We start from the raw sequence: 16,472 nt of genomic DNA on the forward strand, positions 1-16,472 counted from the left end.
CAATTTTTACTTTGCAATGACATTTCTAAGTTTTTTTTTTTTTAAAAGGTATATTTTATTAGTGAGACATATTTTCACAATTATGTTTTATTCTTCAACAGTTCTGGAACCAAATAAATCTGTCATAAAAGATTATTCAATATAGCACTACTATTCCTTTGCTATAAGAATGCTGAATTTAGAAACGATGTTGCTTTCTCTAATTCCCCAGAAATTTAGCATACGTATATGTCTATAAAGTTCACATCCAAATAGTGTGCTCTATTTTTTTTTTAAGATTTCATTTATTTATTTGACAGAGAGGGAGAGAGAGAGAGAGAGAGAGAACTCGAGCAGGTGGAGTGGCAGAGGGAGAGGGAGAAGCAGACCCCCCTCTGAGCAGGGAGCCCCATATGGAGCTGGATCCCAGGACCCTGGGATCATGACCTAAGCCAAAGGCAGACGCTTAACTGACTGAGCCACCCAGGTGCCCCCAAATAGTGTGCTCTAAAGAAAGGATCCCCTAGGATTCTATCTTTGGCCCCTCCTCTTAGTTCCATCTTTTTTCCCCTAAGTAACCCCATCTAGTTTTAAGGCTTCTATATTAGTTATATGCCAATCACTTCCAGATTTATCTGGCTTTGACCTTTCTTCCAAACCTGTACTTGTGTATCCAACTCTTTGACTTTTACTTTTGGATGTCTAATAGGCATTTTTGGTCTAGTCTGGCTCAAGGAGAACTCCTTACTCCTCGTCTGTCAAAAAACAGACACCAAAAAATCTTCCTTTTGGGATGGTAACATACAAATCTGCCAGTGGTCCCCCTCTTAGCTTACAGCTACAAACCCAGGAGTTCCTTTTATTTTCCCCGTTAAGATTTTGTTTATTTATTTGAGAGAAAGAGAAAGTGAGCACTAGTGGCGGGAGGGGCAGAGGGAGAGGGAGAAGCAGACTCACAGACTCCCCACCAAGCATGGAGACAAGCATCCGGATGCTTGTCTCCATGCAGGGTTCAACGTGGGGCTTGATACCAGAACCCCAAGATCATGACCTGAGCTGAGGTCAGATGCTTAACCGACTGAGCCACCCAGGTGCCCCTAAACCCAGGAGTTCTTGATCCCACCCTCACTTCCAGCACATCAATCTCTCTCCGGTCTAAACATATTCCAAATCTGTCCTTCTCTCTCTGTCACTATCACCCTAGTCCCTATCATTATTTATCTCTCACCTAGACCACTCTGGTGGCAATTTAATGGGGCACTGCCATTCTTCCACTTAAAAATCCTTTGCTTCCTTATCATATGTAAAACCAAAACCAAATTTCTTGCCTTGGCAACAAGGCCCAAACCTTTTGTTCCCCTGTAAAATAACAAGCTCATTCGGACTCCACTTAAGCAAAAACTTTCCCTAAGGGCCTAGTTTTGACCTTGTGCTAGACACAGACTTGGCCAAAATCTATAAAGAGCTTATCAAACTCAACGCCCAAAAAACAAATAATCCAATCAAGAAATGGGCAGAGGACATGAACAGACATTTCTACAAAGAAGACATCCAAATGGCCGACAGACACATGAAAAAGTGCTCCATATCGCTCGGCATCAGGGAAATACAAATCAAAACCACAATGAGATACTGCCTCACACCAGTCAGAATGGCTAAAATTGACCAGTCAGGAAATGACACAGACTTGGGTGAGTACTTAATGTAAGTCAGTGGCTCTCAGGCCAGGCCACTCTCAGTGGAACCATCTGTGGAGTTTGAAAACATGCTGATCCCCAGGCCTTATCTAAACTAAATCAGAATCTCTAAGAGGCAGCCAGGGCACTGATATTTGTGAAAGGCTCCAGATGAGGTAGCTAAGGTTAAGAACCCTGATATAAGAGATGCTTTCCTTCTCTGATCTTAACTGTGTACTTACTCAGATTTTTTTGTCAGTGTTAATATAAATTACATCTACATGTATTCTCCTTTCAAGAGATTTAAAAAACAAAAAACAAAACAAAAACCCGACAGAGTAGGATGGCCTGGTTCTTATAGGCAAGTGATAACAAAAAGGAAGGACTCTGATATAAAACACATGAAAAGGATCAGCTAGTATCACCCTGTACTTTTTGATATCAAGGAACACATTTAGATTTTAATGAGGAACTTTTTTTATGGCCCATGTTCTGTTCTTGATCCCACTGTGCATTGAAGTCCCAATCTCGTGTTTACATCACATCACAGGATGCTACTGTTGACTCTGAGAATGAATGAACCTGTTTTAACATGACTAGAACTCACTGAAATTTGGTGGAATTAGTGTTTCTAATCGAAACTCAAACTTTTCAGTGTTTTAAGTTAGTTTATTCTTGGCAGCAATAGAACTTCCTGTGTCTAAGAGAAATGATTTAAAATGAGACTATAAAAGAGATCAAAAGACTTGGACATCAATTAGTTCACAAGCTACCTAAACACTGTTATGTGAGTATAAAGGAATCAAACATATGGATTACATTTCCATTAAAATAGAGTGGGGTTTTAAAATAAAGAAGCAGAAAGCTTTAGAAAACTCATTTGGATTTTCTCAGACCTTAACATTTGAAAAGTAGTTCAAGTTGCTTACAAACACTGAAAGCTCAAGGGTATGCCACTGCCTACAGAACTTAAGGATGCTATGAAAGTTAAGAATTGTCACCAGTGGTGGTGGGAGATCTGGGGAAGCCAAAAGAACCTGTCACTCACCCACTGTGAAGAAACCTACATTTAGGTTTTATGACAGCATCTCATTCTTGCAGACCTTGGCTTCTTAATAGCAATGGTAGTGGGCAAGGCACAGCCATCAGAGGCCAGGCTAAACTAGAGGTCTGGCTATGTCAAATCTCCATAAGCCCATATACTAACAAGCCCAAAAGAATGACTAGAGGAGGGGAACCTAGGTGTCTCAGTGGGTTAAGCCTCTGCCTTTGACTCAGGTCATGGTCCCAGGGTCCTGGGATTGAGACCTGCATCTGCTCAGCAGGGAGCCTGCTTCCTTTTCTCTCTCTGCCTACTTGTGATCTCTCTGTTAAATAAATAAATAACATCTTTTAAAAAGAAATAAGAATGACTAGGAGACAAGTTTTAGATTAGGATTATCTCTGTCCCTCCACGAGTTTAAAAAAAAAAAAAAAAGAGCATTTTTCCGGTTAACTTTGTTATTCTTTTTTAAACTAACTGCAAGCGACAGCTTTGGAGAAAGGATTTGAGGTCCATGTGTCTCCATAAAGTATGGTGTCAGACAAAATGGGCACAGATAGCCTTTGACTTCTGAAAACCTGTGTTAGAATCCTGCCTTGAACACTAACTTTGTCAGCTTGGTAATAAATAACAATCACCACCATTATTAGAATAATGAATATTGAGATAACAAATGAGAAAAACTCTTGCTGATCCTTATGGGTCTTAGGGTCTTGGGAAATTAAGAAGTATGCCTTGGCAGAAATGCCACAATCTGACGAAAATCTGACAGCTACTACAGAACAGGAGGCCCAAGAAAAGCTCCCAATATCAATTCTTCTTTAACTTACTCCTTTTTTAATTTTGTAATAAAACAGACATATTTGAACACCATTCACATCTTATCCTTCTATTGGTTTCATTGCCTGTACTGTGACATGTGTGAAGAAATGCTTTTTCTGATTATATGTAATCCCTTCCTTCCTAAATATGGCCCCACAGCACAGAAATCTATAGGCTTCAGTATTGTTACACAGTTCTATTTTTTGTCTTTCTGTCTCATTGACAAGACAGCCTTTCATGAAGAGAAGAGTGAGTTAGAATGAGGATTTCCTTCCTTTGGGTGTAAAGGAGTAAAAGGGGGACTTAGATGCCTTCAGAATGCTCTAAGTATGAGTTTGTTATGAAGCACTCTGAACACTGTCCTATTGACTAAAGGTAATAAGAAGAAAATTTTAGGGAGATTAAAGAAATTCCAGCAAACAATTTTTATCTGATAGAAAAAACAAAACAAAACAAAACAAAACAAAACAAAAAAAACCCAAACAAAACAAAACAAAAACCTTATTTAAAAAAAAAAAAAAAAGGCCAGTATTATGTCTTGGCAGGATGGATACTCTCTGGGGGTACATTCACATAGTTGGTTATTCTGATACTGTGAACAGAACCATATAAAGAACGCTTTTACAAATGAAGAACACTTTCACCTAGAATTGATGCCAACATTAATAACTTAAGTATTTCAGTGTCTCGTGGCCAAAGTTCCATATTTTAGCTACCTTAGCAAGAAAGCCCAAGAAAATCAATTTGCATCTAAAAGCTCCTTCACGGAGTCGGCTTGGTTTTGTGGCAAGCATCCCAGCTTACTTGGAGAAGCAGAAGTTGAAGTCAGCTTCACAGAGGATTGTTTGGTACTAGCTGAATAACCCGCTGGCATCCACTGTTAGCAAAGTGGTAAGCAGATTATGGGTAAGCAGATATTAATATTCCGATTAAACATTTTAAAACCTCATACCACTATTAAAAAAAATAATTGCACTGCTCTGGAGAACTCATATTTACCATTCTGAAGCTACTTCTAGCCTTAATTTCTCTATACTCATGATCTTAAAATCTCCACCACTGGTTTTTTTCCCGGAATCAATTTCTCTCCACCACCTTAACTGAACTGCAATGCCTAAAATTTGTGTGAATAGATGACTTTTCCTGGACAGCCTTCATGGCTTTTTAAGTCTTTACATTTCACTCTCTTCCTTCCCAGATCTCTTTTTGAAAAAGACAGGGCTGCAGTCATCTTTGGCCTCAGCTTCTATAAAAACCCAGCACAGCCTTGGCAGCCCTCCTGGAAAGACTTGTTTCCTGAAGATCCATTGATTTAACAAACTTAACAAACTTAAATAACAGAAGCTATGAAAGAGACATTTGCAGTAAGCATTCTGAAGTTATGAAGCAACAAACATTTACTAGACCACAAAAATTTCTCTGATACCATCCATCATGTAGATGATACAATTTAGCACAATAAGAGGGAAAGTTACAATTGTTATTAATTGAGGTCTGCAATGCACATACAAGTCTTTAAAAATTAACCCTCAAACCTATTGGTTACTACAATTTATTTCTGGGTCCAGACAGAAAAGTCCATTTATTTCTTGGGTGCTTACTAAACGGGGCCACTCTGTTGGATAGGATATATGAGATGAAAATTTTATGCTGACAACATTGAGTGTTGAAATAATCGGTAATCCCTGCTTCGGATTTGACCAGTTAGATTGATAAGGACCCAACAATCAAGGAGATACAGGCTCCAAACATCTACTCCAGAAAGCTGTCAGGCTGCTGGGGGGAGGTGGCTGCCCCACTGTAGGGGCAGAACATGCAGCGTTGGAGTTCTACTGTTCTACTTTAGGGAAAAGGGGAGGAGCCCAGAGAAGGTTAAATCTCCCATCTCACCCTTGGCATCCCTTCCCTCTGTTCAGACTTCATACCTTCTTCTTCTCTAGGACTCTCTTCCATCCTTGTGGTCACTGACCAACTCAGAAGATATTGCTGGAGAGACAGGAGGTAACAAGGTCCCCAAGACTGGGCTGGTGGTCAGCCCAGGGACCCTTCCAAACACACTTCCCCCAAACCCTGAAATGTCTTCTAGCAGCCAACACTTGGGAAAAGTGATCCTAAATCCTACCCTGCTCTGGAACTGTGCATTGGGCGGCTTTCCCTTATTGGGGCAGGTATGATGTGGTGACTAACTCGACCTACAGCTCTGAATGAGGGCTCTGAGAAGGCTCAGACCACTCACTGCATCCGTGGCCCTACAAGGAGATGGTTCCATGGAGCAAGCACAGAAGTAAGGTCACAGCGTGCGGAGGCTGTGGGAGGTACTAGGGAGGAGGCTGGCGCTCTGACCCAAGCAAGGATTCTTTTTTTTTAAAGATTTTATTTATTTATTGGACAGACAGAGATCATAAGTAGGCAGAGAGGCAGGCAGAGAGAGAGGAGGAAGCAGGCTCCCCACGGAGCAGAGAGCCCGATGTGGGGCTCGATCCCAGGACCCTGGGATCACGACCTGAGCCGAAGGCAGAGGCTTTAACCCACTGAGCCACCCAGGCGCCCCCCAAGCAAGGATTCTTAAGGACCCCTTAACTCTGAATAATCACCTCTTCTCTTCCTCCAGTTCTGGGGCAATAGATTCCAAAAGGCCCCTCTTTCGAATCCCAAAGTGAGGAGAGCCCGATTCACAGCAGGGCACGGATTGTGGGCAGCCATCTACTTGACTCAACAGCTGTCGGTCCACCTGTCTCCCCAAATCCTACTCCTGTACCCCAAACATCTGGTCTCCCAGAACTTTGGAGAGTCTCCCTTGCTTTGCACCCCCCCCCCGCCCTGCCTCCACTCACGACACGCAGTGGAGGTGCCCCGCGTGTAAAAGAAGACGTTGGAAGGAGTAGCCCCCGTGGAGGACCCCTTGGGCTGGGCACTCATTCATTCCCTGGGTGGAAGGCGGCGGAGCAGGGGCCAGCCCGGCGGGGAGGCCGCCCGGAGGCGGACTTGCCAGGTAAGCCCGGCGGCCGCTCTGGGAGCCGCGCGTGGCGCCCCGCCGGGCTGTCAGCGCGCGCGCCGGACGGAACCCACACCCACCCCGCAGCGCGGGCAGCGCGGGCGCTCGGGCGGGGGCCGGCAGGGGGTGAGCGCGGCCGGCTCGGCCCAACCCGTGCGGGGGAACCCAGAGCCGCGGCGGGCGGTGGGCCGGGCGGGCCACGCCGCCAGCCGCCAGCGCTTCTTCCTGCCCCGCGGCCCCGGAGTCGCGCGGGCACCGACCTGCCAGCCGTCTCTCCCGGACGTTCTTCCACAGCAGATCCCAGGCTCTGGCCGTGGAATCCCGCAACTGCTCACTGATGGACCGCCTGAGCTGCGTCGGGAAGGGTTTCCGTTTGCTGGTCATTTTAGATCCGTCCTCATAACGACCAGCGGGCTCGCCACCGCCACTCCCGCGTGGCCCGCAGCTCAGACGCCCGGAGACTCGAGACGCCCGGCGCGGGACGCCCGCTGGGGTCTCGGGACCCGCCGCGGGCGCGACATGGGTCCGCCGCCGTCCCGCGCTGGGGGCTGCTCGGCGTGCGCGGGCCGGGATGCGCCGCCCGCCCCGGAGCCGTGCAAGGTTAACCTCTGCGCTCCGTCTACTTCTCTACTCCTTTCCCACTTTCCCTCCCTCCTTCCCCTCCGCTCCGCGCTCCGCCGCTCCCCTCCCTTCCCCTCCCTCCCCTGCTCTCCGGGACGGTCTAGCGCCCCACTCCTTCCCCCGGGAGCTTTTGCTCCCTCCCTCCCACCCTCGCCGAAGCCTGACAGCCTGGCCCGGTGGCCCCCACTCACGGAGTTTCCACTCCCTTTTCAGTTTCACTCGGAGATCAGGGGCTGTACCATACTCCTATTTCTCGATAGTTTCCATTTTTAGGTTTCAGAATCGCCACCATCACCACCACCGTGACACAAATTTTGAACTATGCCACAGCTCATAGTTTTCCTGGATTCAAGTCACTTGAAATCATCTATCTGATCAGTTTGGCTGACATTCTTTCGGAGTTGGGATACTAGTGTCCTTGGGTTTTATGTTAAATCTTTCCTGATTTCATCAATGAAATAAATGATCACCTGACTGCAATCAACGATGAAATGATGTAAAGAGTCAGAGTATTACAGCCACTGCGTTGGAGGAAAATAACTTGTAAATATTAAGGTCAAACCGCCAGGAACCCACATTAGAGTTACATACTGCGGAAAAGCATTAAAATCTGCATGCACTTTTAAAAAGTGGATATTAATGAAAATTGAAGACTTTTAAGGTATTTTTAGTCAATAACATGAGGCAGGGTTATAATTAGGAATTAATTGATTCCGGTAGGAAAGGGGGAGGAGAGGCACCGGCTCTTCTAGAAATACCTGAGAAGGTGGTGTCCAAGTCATTTTACTGGGCTCCAAAGCCTCACTCATGAGGGCAGTGCTGGTTCAGGCCTCAGGGTGTCCTGCTATTCCCAATGTTCTGCTTTCTAAAGTGCTTGGTGGACCTTAGAGAAAGTCATTTTGACAACATTTGACGCAATACTTTGTGACCCAACAACATTTGACGCAATCAATGATGTGATTAATGTCACACGTTTCAACTTTCGTGAGAGGAATTGAAATGTTTCAAAATATTTCAAAAGAGAATTTCTGAATCATTCAAACAGTAAAATTTCTTGAAATCTTCTTTCTTTTAAAATGTCTTTGAAACAGACTGCTAGAAAACCCAGTTATTCAGCTGTTTTGGTTTTTTGTTTGTTTTGTTTTGTTTTTTTAATTTCAGGCGTTCCATGTGAAGTTTGAAAATGAACTGTCAAATCCTTTCTCTATAATATAAATTGCTACTGATTTCAGGAGTGGAATCTATCAGCTACCTGAGGTACTCCTGTTACAATTTTACACTTTTAGTTAATAGTCCCTCCACTCCACCATTTTCTACTGTTGATAGAAAATGGGAGAGAAATGATGGAAAAAACAGTCTTTATCTTAATTTGTTATCTTAAATAACCAAAAATGTTCACTAATGAAACAGACTTCAGAATGAGCTGGAAAGTAATGATTGAGCTCTTGTGTGCCATCCTGATAAACCTTTGAAATTGTCAGTTATGAAGCAATAAGTCATGGATCAGAAATGGACTGGAAACTATGGCGGCCAGTTATACACTAATCCAAATAACTTTCTGGACCCATGCCAAAAACCCTTTTGATTACATCCTCTGTTTTGTACGCATGTAGTTGGTAACGAAATACCCTGCACAGAGAAAAAGCCTTTGTTATCTTAAAGTGACTGCTATACAGTAGAACAACAAAATGTTTCACAATTACATGCCTAGGGAAGCTGTGTGTTCAACTCTTAAAAAAGGACCTAATTGAATCAAATGTAGGCAGACGTTGTAACAATGTTTCCCCCAGAATAGAACCCTACAAGGAATAGTCCAGCTATATCACTGATCACTTAGTTCCAAAGATCCTACACCCCTACTACTTTTCTATTTTAATACGTATTTTACATTCAGATGGCATGGATTAGGTATTTTCTTTCAATGACAAATTTGAAGAGAAGTTCTTGCAGTGCAAATTTGTTTAGCTCTGGTTGTAGAAGAGTCCCTGGGTTCAGGATGATACAAGAGAAGCCAGATGCAAGACTCAAGTGATCTTCCCAGAACAGATGCTGCCTGGGCAGCTTGTGCGATGCAGCTCAGCCCAGCTCCCTGCCTGGCCCAGCTGCCGGCCTGGCTGCAGGAAATCCCACAGCTGTGGACGTGTTGCCGCCGCAAAGGCAAGGCTTCCAAACTTACAGGAACCTCAGGGCTCCTTGGAGTCTTGTACTCAGGCTCTTAGCATCTGCAAGCCCTATCTCAAAGCGGAACCTTCAGGAAAACTCCTTTAAGGACTAATCCCTCCCCCCCCACCCCCGGGGTCTTCACCTTGAGCAGATGACAATAAGGTCTACTTCAAAGAGAAGGAATCCCCACCCCTGTTATCTAAGAGAGGCACCTCTTCCTACTAAGACATAGTCCTCCACCTGTGCTCCGTTTACTGTCCTTTCTTGTCCCTATGAGGACTTTGCTACATCAGTTATTGCCTCTATATCCTCAACCTTCCTCTGAAAAGGCTCACCCTTCCTTAAACCAAACCCAGACCCCCATAGCAAGGTGTGCTGCCTCTATCTTGTTTCTCTTGGAAAAGGAAATCTTCCTTTATCAACCTGCAATCTGGCCTCCTCACTACTGCACCGAAACCTGTCTTACCAAGGTCACCACTAATTGTCTGGTTGCTAAATCTGATGGATGTTTTGTGTTGTTGTTGTCCTTTCTAGGTCATGTGGACAATGGGGCACTGCTGGCCATTTGCTTCCTTATGATGCTGGCTTGTCTCATGGCTGTTAGGCTACATGGCTGAGCTGTTTGTCCTCAGATTCCCCCCCCCCCCCCCCCAGTGCTGGCATTGCCTACGTTTCAGTTTTTAGCCCACTCCTTTTTCCTCATGTTTTTGTGTCCTTGGGTAATTGCATTCCTTCTCACAGTTTCATCCCTTACCTCTCAAGGCCCAACTTGGTACACATAAAAGTACTTGTATTTGAGAGTGTGGCTGGACACAGGATCATAGGGGAAGGGAGGGAAAACTGAAGGGGAAGAAATCAGAGAGGGAGACAAACCGTGAGAAACTAAGTCTAGGAAATAAACTGAAGGTTGCTGAAGGGGGATGAGAGTGAGGGGGGGTAACTGGGTGATAGGCATTAACGAGGGCACGTGATGTGATGAGCACTGGGTGTTACGTGCAACTGGTGAATTACTGAACTCGACATCTGAAATTAATGATGTACTATATGCTGGCTAATTGAATTTAAATCTTTTTTTTTTTTTTCAAGATTTTTATTTATTTGTCAGAGAGAGCACAAGCAGGGGAGCAGCAGGCAGAGGGAAAACAGTCACCCTGCTGAGCAAGGAGCCTGATGCAGGACTGGATCCCAGGACCGTGGGCTCAAGTCCTGAGCCCAAGGCAGATCTTAAGCTACCCAGCCACCTCAGCTAACTGAATTTAAATTAAAAAAAAAAAAAAAAAGAGTGTGGCTGAAGGCAGAGTTGTGTTTGACTCTGGTAAGTTTCTGCCCATCAAGGCTACTTACCTATAAGATTATACTGTGCATTTAATGAAATAATCCACTTGTCACAAAGAAAGCGTCCAGACAATGAATGCTATGCCACTGCTGTCCTAACCTTATCATTATCACACTGCTGTCCTATCCCTAATCTTTCCTGAGCCCCTCCAAGGGGCCTTTCCAGACATCCAGTCTAAATAACTGCATTACTTCGTCTCGAGGCATCCATGAGTGCTATAATTTTCTTTATGGCACTTAACCATTTCACACATTTTCTTGTTTGTTTGTGGTCTCTCTCCCAGGCAAACCTGGAGCATTCTGAGAGCAGAGGCATTGTCTGCCTGGCCCACTAGTGCATACTCAGCACCTACAACAGTCCTTGGCCGTATGTTCAGTAAAAACTTGTAGAATGAATGATTATACCCCAGCATTGTGTATCATGTACCTTACTAATGGGTATCTCTGATTTTCCCTGCTCTTCCATCTCCAGTTCCTGTGTTATCCAGTGATACCAGCACCTGTCACGTTCCTCCAGAATTCCTAATACCATTTCAGTCTTTCTCTGCTTCTCCGTCTCCAGAGTACCGAGTTTGGTCAAATTTTCTTCTTTCCTCCCTTGAATTTCTTCCTATGAGATTACTTTGGAAAGCTATGACCCTCACTCAGCTCTGTCTTTGTACATTCCTCTGCTAAAAAAAACCTTCCCCGACTTTTTTTTTCATTCATCCTTCAGGAATCAAGTCAGATTCCTTCTGAAAGCCTTCCACAGATCCCAGTGGCTGGGGGGGTTCCTCCTCTCCTGTGTTCCTATGGGACACCTTGGGCCCAGCAATTATAATGTATTTCTTTTTTTTTTTTTTTTTTTTCATAGAGAGAAATCACAAGTAGATGGAGAGGCAGGCAGAGAGAGAGAGAGGGGAAGCAGGCTCCCCGCTGAGCAGAGCGCCCGATGCGGGACTCGACCCCAGGACCCTGAGATCATGACCTGAGCCGAAGGCAGCGGCCTAACCCACTGAGCCACCCAGGTGCCCCGGGCCCAGCAATTATAGAGCATTATGAGTAACTGCTTTCTTTCGCCTCCCTGCTGCCCTGCCCCAGGCCTGAGCTCCCCCAGCTGGGACTAATACTTTTATTTCTAAATCCCATGTGCATTTCTTAGTGAATAGCCCATACTGGGATCATCTTCTGACTAAGTAAATACTCTATTGTAGTTTTAGATGACTGGTTATTTAGTTATTTAGATGACTGGTTACTAGGGTCTGCTCCTTAGTATAAATATAAATTTTAATTATGCCTGTAGCTGTGCGGCTTCATTGTCATTAATTATCCCTCTCTTTTCTTATATCAAGTTCAGTAATTTTAAATATACAATACATAATAATGATTATAGTTTTTAAACACAGAACATTATAAATAGAAACATTAAAATTACCTGTAATATTGTCAGAGAGAGAGGGCTGATAACATCTGAAAATTTTTCCTTTTCAGTTTTTTCTTTGCATGTTTAAAAAAACTGGAATAACTTTCATACCAAACTTTGAAAAATGTTATCACTTCATACTAGATTGTGAGAACTTTCCCAGTCTCCTAAACTTTTTTAAATGTACTTTTTGGTGAATATTTAGTGAATACGTTTCTGCTGGACAGACACATCATAATGTATTTTAAAACCTTCATAAGTTTGGACATTTCATTCACTCCTAATTTCTGAAATTACAAACAATTCTGTCACTAACAACTTTCACTAAAAAGGAGAAAAAAGATATTTTTTCTTCACCTTCTCTTAATGTTATATAATGAAGACTCCTCGTCACTGTACCCACAGCCACGAGCAATAAGCAAGCCTTGCCATCCATCCTCCGATATATAAGAATGCCAGTGGCTCTGCAATCCCATTAACTTCCTATCTTTCCTATTCCCCCTTCTACATTCAGCCATCCTGTGCCATCACCCCTTAGCATTAAGAATGGAGAAGTTCTTGTGCAGAGTATTTTGTTGTCAGAAGGCTCTGTTTAGAAAAAGAATTCGGTTTCTTCTAACTGTACCAGGGCCAGCAAACCCTTGCCAGGAGCCTATGGTTATGAACCATTATTTCACGTTGTTTTCAGCTTTATTGTAGGAGACTACCTTCCTCAGGGCCACCCATTTCCCCTCCGTGCACAACAGAAGGGTAAAGAGCTCCCCGGGACTCTGCAAGCATGCTCTTTCCCCCAGAGAAAACGCTCTGTGGCAACCATCCCTTCAGCGCTCCCTTCAGGCTATATTTCAGGGTCTTGTTATGGAGATTCTGAAATGTAATCTCATATTATTGGTTTCCTCATTAAAAAATGCTGCTGAAAGTTCTGGAGAAGCTGGCTTTCCTGCTGGATCCTTAGCTCTTTGTCACCAATCTGTACCTGTCCCAGCGGGTGTGTCTTAGTGCCTTGTTGCCAAGCTCTGAATCCACCAGTCTCCTAATGCTAACAGCTGTGACTGTTGCTGTTGGGTTTTGTTCTGTTAATTAAAATATTGTTGGGCTCCAGGCTTTCTTGGAAGCAACTTTAACGTTAGCTGTGAACTCTGCATTGCCGATCAAAATCTCTGGCTGTGTTCGGTATTTTCCTCGTACGCTGATAAATGCCTGGAATCCCCAGGTTTAATGTCATGTCCTAATATTTCACTGACTTCACACAGATTGTATTTTTCATGTATGTTTTTGGGGACTATCATTACCACATGGGAGATCCTGGGTCAGCGTGTCACAAATCACTTATCATATTCACAGGCCACTGGAACCAAAGGGTGTCTAGTGATTGGAATCCTCTTGATGCCCGGTTGCGGACACCCTGGGGCATCCTTCCTCCTGTTCATTTAGCCATGATGGTTGAACAAATATTAACTTCCTACATAACCGTGCTTTATTACATGGATATAGGCAAAATGACTAGTTAAGATTCATCCATTTTGCAATGACTGCCTGTATACGGAGGCTAGTTTTAGACCTCAGCATGTTTGGGGACACTCAGACTTACACTGTGAAGCACTATCTTGGTGCTACCCAGCTCTTTAAGGTCAATAAACATATCATCCGAGGGGTCAGAAAGGCAGTTTTCTGGCTCACTTGGGCAGTGAAGTGGTGAGGCAAGTAAAGGAGGAGTCAACACCTGGGTTGATACCCTGGCTCCCACCAACTGGCTGTGTGATTTGGACAAGTTTCTTTTCTGTTCCTCAGCCTTGGCATCTATAAAATGGGAATGATGATAGTGCTGCCTTCAGAGCATTTTTGGTAAGGATCCAGTGTAATAATACATGTAAAATACTTAGAATGTTTCCTAGCGTATAATGAGCATTCATTAAATGTTAGCTATCATTATTAACATTATTTGGCCTATGCCAATTCTGAAACTCTCATGAGATTCCAGGCCAGCTAAATTCTGCACAGCATCATACCAAAAAACAAGAAGACACTAAAGAGTGGCAGAGAATAGGGATGAACTGGGGAGGAATAAGAATAGAATTCAAATCTCAACTTGGAGAATGATAAGCTATAGGACCGGTAGAACCTACTGAACCTCCCCAAAACATCAATTTCCTTACTTGTCAAATGCAGACAAGAACATTTGTTCTACTTACCCTGATCAAACTATGTGTGAGAGAGGCTTATCAATTCAAAGTGCTATCCAAATGGAAGCTGTAGATAATAGGAAAGATTGGGGACAATCTATGCTTGGAGCTGGTACATTGCCTACTTGCATTTAAAAAATGTATTCATTCAACAAGTGTCTTTATCTGGAATGACACAGGTTTCCTCTGGTTGCCCCATGTTCACCTATTGACATGAGCTAAGGGCAGTTAAATGTGTGGTATGCACAGTCAGAAGGGGCTGGGACTCTCTTCCCCTTCCCTGGGCTGACCTCCCACTGCCATTTTATTTATTCCACAGATACATATGGAGCAAACCCTGGGCAACTTGAAAGACAGGTAGCATACAGTCCACGTTCTAGAGGCAAATCTTTTGGTGAAATCTCAGCAGTTAATTCCCAACTTGTTACTTAATCTGAGTAGATATGATACTTTCTTTAGGAATTTTTCACTAATAAGCATTTGCCCCAGTTAAGCACTACATAGGATAAAGCACTTTACATAGCTTACTTAATATAACAAATACAAGAAGTAGGCGTTCACTTAAAAAAAAAAAAAAGGCAAAGAAACAGGCTCAGTAAAGTTATATGACTAGATGGTCCACCAATAAATTATAGAACCAAGACTCAAGGCTGATCTCCATGGTTAACTCCAGCTCTCACTTAACTCCCCGACAGTTCCCTTGCCTCTCCCCAGAGTCCTTGTCCCTCTAAGCTGATAGTGTTTCTTCTCCCTTGTTTGTAGAACTTTAGAGGTTGTAAGACAATACATTATAATCATTAGAGAAATGTCATCTCTGGGGTGCCTGGGTGGCTCAGTGGGTTAAAGCCTCTGCCTTCAGCTCAGGTCATGGTCTCAAGGTCCCAGGATTGGGCCCCACATCAGGCTCTCTGCTCAGCGGGGAGCCTGCTTCCCTCCTCTCTCTCTCTGCCTGCCTCTCTGCCTACTTGTGATCTCTCTCTGCCAAAATAAATAAAATAAAATAAAATAAAATAAAAAGAAATGTCATCTCTGTCAGTCATGAGAATAACCCCATTTTATTATTTAAAGTAATCTAGAGTTGACTTTTACTCAAATATTTCATTAAAGCTGCTGGAAAAAGTCTGGTTATCTAATAAAATTTCTGGTTTTTTTTTGTTTTTTTTTTTTCATGAAACGAGGTCCTCAAAATAACTTTGGTCCTTCAGTCCCTGATTTTTTTCAGATGCAATGATGGGATAGGAGGACAAAGACTAAATTCTGTCAACACCCAGTGACACTTGTTTTCACTAACAACACTATAAGGAGTATAAACAGTAGTTTAACATATATTTCAATTTCTGATATTTTAAAAAGTGTAAACTTCAAGACATAACTTTTCAACAGAAATTGTCTAAGAGTAGCTGATTTTTACAAATGTTAAATGTTTTCCTGTTAGTGCTTTATAATAATGTAGTGAATACAAAGGGAATTATGTTTAAGAGTTTCTGGGCCAATGGAAATTACTTTTATCATTATATGTATTTTTCTCCTGTCTGCTCCTCTTAGTTCAGCATTTTTTCCTCCCATATAGGATAATTCTTTATTTTCTGTATCATTTCAGTTGTGCGCCATTGGCCATTCACTACTACTAATATATTTTTGGTATAATTTATTTCTTGCAGGCATCATTGAAAAGAAAAACTCCTGATATTAATTGGAAAAAATTATGAGTCCAAATCCATCCTTGGAGTCCTGGGAGATCTTTCTGGATTTCACTGATACGATGGTATCTCTATTCTATTTGTGTGACCAGGGCCTCTGTTTCATGTATCTTTGCATTCCTTGTGCCTGGAACGGTGCTTGGCACATGGCATTCTCAAAGAAAATAAATAAAATGGATGACTGAACTTGATTTTCTTAACTCATAGGTCTCCGCATAACTCTCTCTTCTTCGAGGCCCTTCCTGACCACCTCAGTGTGTCCCTCTTACATGATTAAGCCTCACTAACTCTGACCACAGTGCATGCCCACGTGATTATTTTAAGTCTGTTTATTTTGGCTATTGCTCAGCTTGCCCCTTCACTAGACTGTAAATTCGACAAGAGCAAGGAATTGTCTTTCTTCCTGGACTCTCATTCCCAGCAGCTAAGGCAGTGTCTGGTACAAAGTGGACACTTAATGGATGCATGTGACAAATGAATCAACAATACGTCATTTGCTAAGAAAGCTCATGTGACCACGGGATCTTGTCCCATGTCTTCTGCAGAGTTTAGTT

General features: G+C 43.2%; 1 protein-coding gene across 4 annotated transcripts in view; it reads right to left on the reverse strand.

Annotated features, from left to right (window-relative positions):
- Positions 1-16,472, reverse strand: part of STARD13 (StAR related lipid transfer domain containing 13) — a 305,130-nt gene that overhangs the window by 226,507 nt on the left and 62,151 nt on the right. The window contains exon 1 of one of the 4 annotated variants that reach the window (XM_059378089.1): positions 6,775-7,196. The exons of 2 other annotated variants lie outside the window; for them this stretch is intronic. In XM_059378089.1, coding sequence (XP_059234072.1) covers positions 6,775-6,898 — 124 coding nt within the window. In that variant the 5' untranslated portion in view covers positions 6,899-7,196. Of the gene's footprint in view, positions 1-6,774; positions 7,197-16,472 lie in introns of those variants that run through there. One more of the 4 variants, XM_059378091.1, reaches the window with a different exon arrangement.

Source organism: Mustela nigripes, chromosome 15 (genome assembly GCF_022355385.1).
Source record: "Mustela nigripes isolate SB6536 chromosome 15, MUSNIG.SB6536, whole genome shotgun sequence".
In the NCBI taxonomy this organism is placed as follows: Eukaryota; Metazoa; Chordata; class Mammalia; order Carnivora; family Mustelidae; genus Mustela; species Mustela nigripes.